At 47.0% G+C, this 2702-nt stretch overlaps 1 protein-coding gene across 4 annotated transcripts in view; it reads left to right on the forward strand.

The window, feature by feature from the left end:
• Window positions 1-2702, forward strand: part of MCF2L (MCF.2 cell line derived transforming sequence like) — a 116188-nt gene that overhangs the window by 100555 nt on the left and 12931 nt on the right. For all 4 annotated transcript variants that reach the window (XM_011379516.2, XM_023522911.1, XM_023522913.1 and 1 more), the window contains exons 19-20: window positions 1907-1999; window positions 2099-2191. In XM_011379516.2, coding sequence (XP_011377818.1) covers window positions 1907-1999; window positions 2099-2191 — 186 coding nt within the window. The remainder of the gene's footprint in view (window positions 1-1906; window positions 2000-2098; window positions 2192-2702) is intronic.

Genomic DNA, 2702 nt, shown 5'->3' on the forward strand with positions numbered 1-2702 from the left:
AATCAGAAACATAAGAAAACTCTGGTACACGGCTCAAGGATAGTGCTGCGTGGGGGAGGTCGTGGGGGCAGAACCAAGATCCCCATTACATCTGCAGAGAATGGGCAGAGCAGACGGGTTGTAGGGGCTAGGCTTCCAGAACCTCGAGATGCTTCTGTCTGTCTGCCTATAGCCTCTTTGTGCCATGTCTATGCTGATAACAACGGAGCTGTCCTAAATTCTGTGTGAATGCCAGTACCAGAAACATAAAGGGGTCCATGGGGGCCACATCTGCTTAAACCTGAGAGTTTGGTGCAATCAAGACCCTGGAAGTGACAGGCATGGACTGAAGGTTCCCGAAATCAGACTATGTATTTTTACACACAAAATCTCCTAAACTGTCCAGAGTTAGGAATAAAAGTCATCTGGAAAATAACAGTTATTAATTTGTTACAGATGCCATCTTATTCAGATTGTTTATCATATGACCTAATGCAAACTTTCTTTGTCTAGAATATTCCTGAGGGAGCTAGAAAACTACATAGACTGCCCAGAGCTGGTTGGAAGGTGTTTTCTAGAAAGGGTATGTGTTTTTTTTTTTTTAAATGTATACTTTCCCATGCCTTACTTCCTGAAATTACTGGTACTTAAAATAATAATAACTTTAAATTCTAATACATCTAACCAACTGAAATTAGAAAGTACCAACGTTTCCAGTTTTGCTGAGATCACATAATACTTTTTGGTAAGGCTCAAAGAATACTATTTTTTTAAAGCCCAATAACTAATTAGAAAAAGAAAAAAACTAAAAACAAGCTTTGAGATATGCCGAAATTATAAAGCATCTAAGTTGTAATAGGAAATGTTAGATGAAGCTGAACCTTTTTGATGCTGGTGTTTAGTCTTGTCCTGGTTAAGACTCCCTCACTCACTAGCTGACGTTGGACAAGTCATCCGTGTTCTGAGCCTTATTTTTCCCCTCTTTCAAAGAGTAGATGTCTGCCTCCTTCCAGGGCTAGACAATCAGCTAAGGTGTGTGTGGGGGGTGGGTGCAGGGGCGGGGGGTGGAGCGCTGAAGAGAAGCTTTGGGAGCAGGAAAGGGCTGCCAGATGCAGGAGGCCACTGTCTTCTCCGCAAGACCCCAGGTGATCCTCATGGTGACCTCCATAAACTGCTAGTTTAGCAATATGGAAAATGCAGCTTACTAACAGCCATAAAATTAAGTCTTTTTACAAAATAAGCTAGAGGCTGAGACTGTTATAATAAATTGGTATGAAGAGGCAGAAGGGGGGAAAAAGAAGAGCAGTATTGTTGTTTTGACTCAGCTTGGCTGTCGATAATGCTTCCTGTCGATGGTGCTATCTGAGAATTGGGGTGGGGCAATCATGCTGTACGTCAGTGGTTCTCAAAGTGGGTCCCCTAGCCAGCAGCATCGGAATCTCCTGGGAACTTGCTATAAATGCAGGTTCTCAGGTCTTACCCCAGACCTGCTAAATCAGAACCTTGGTGGGGGCAGCAATCTGTTTTAACCAGCCTGCAGGCAGTTCTCTTGTGCATACAAGTTCGATTACCACTGTATAGTCCAAGCTCTAGAGATTCTTTCTTTAGAAAAGTCTGTGTTGGCCCTGTGTTTATTTTTAGTCTGTTCTTCCTATGGCCAAGCCAGCTTTATTGAGCTTATCTGTATAAAAGAGGTATCAGAATTAATGCAGCCCTGAGACATGGTGGAGGGAGCAAACCAGGATTCAGGAAGAGGTCAAACCCACCCCAGAGGGGTCAGGGGACATAAGGGGGAAGGCGTCGTTTTTCCTTGCACAGCAGGGCCTACCTGGAGAAGTGTGACTTGGGAGTAGAGTCAGCCCTCCATGCACTGAAATGGACGTTGCCTCGGAGGCACATTGTGACATGGTCTGTGTCCCTGGTCCAGATGGAAGAGTTCCAGATCTATGAGAAGTATTGCCAGAACAAGCCCCGCTCTGAGAGCCTGTGGAGACAGTGCTCTGACTGTCCGTTTTTCCAGGTACGTTTTGGGACCTTTAGAGTATACCCTGTTCTACTAGTTGACTCTCAAGCAAAGAATAATGAAAACTGTCTAAACCAAAGGTTTTGGTGGTTGTAGGAATGCCAGAAGAAACTGGACCACAAGCTGAGTCTGGACTCCTACCTGCTGAAGCCAGTCCAGAGGATCACCAAGTACCAGCTGCTGCTCAAGGTGAGACACCAAGCAGCCATGCCTGGCTGGGCGTCCCCTGGGGCCCTGCTCCCACCTGGTCACCCTGTGGCCGCCCTCACTGTTGCCATCTCTTCCTAGCTATGCACCCACCCTGTTTTGGCTACCCCAGCTGTCCCTTATCACCGCAGTCTCTGAGCCACCTTCCTCCCATTTCTGCAAGGGCCTGGCTCTTTACAGACTTCTGTGAAGGGCCTACTGTGTGCTGGCCATTGTTGGGGCAGGGACAGAGACACTGAGGTAAACAGATGGGCAAACCCCACCCCACGGAGCATGCGCTCGAAGGGTCTTCCCACCCACAATGGTCTGCGTTCCCACACCAGTCTTCCTGGCAAGGCCTCACCTGTGTCCGTCACCTCTGTGGGCCCAGCAGAGGCAGCTCTGCAGGCCAGAGTGAGCAAATGAATTAATGTGAAGAGGGTGTCTGTAACAATCAGATGTTTGTTCTGGGTGTCATATTTGAAAGGAAGGAGTAACCAGTTGAGGCATGAGA

This window comes from Pteropus vampyrus, unplaced genomic scaffold, assembly GCF_000151845.1.
Source record: "Pteropus vampyrus isolate Shadow unplaced genomic scaffold, Pvam_2.0 Scaffold363, whole genome shotgun sequence".
Classification (NCBI taxonomy): Eukaryota; Metazoa; Chordata; class Mammalia; order Chiroptera; family Pteropodidae; genus Pteropus; species Pteropus vampyrus.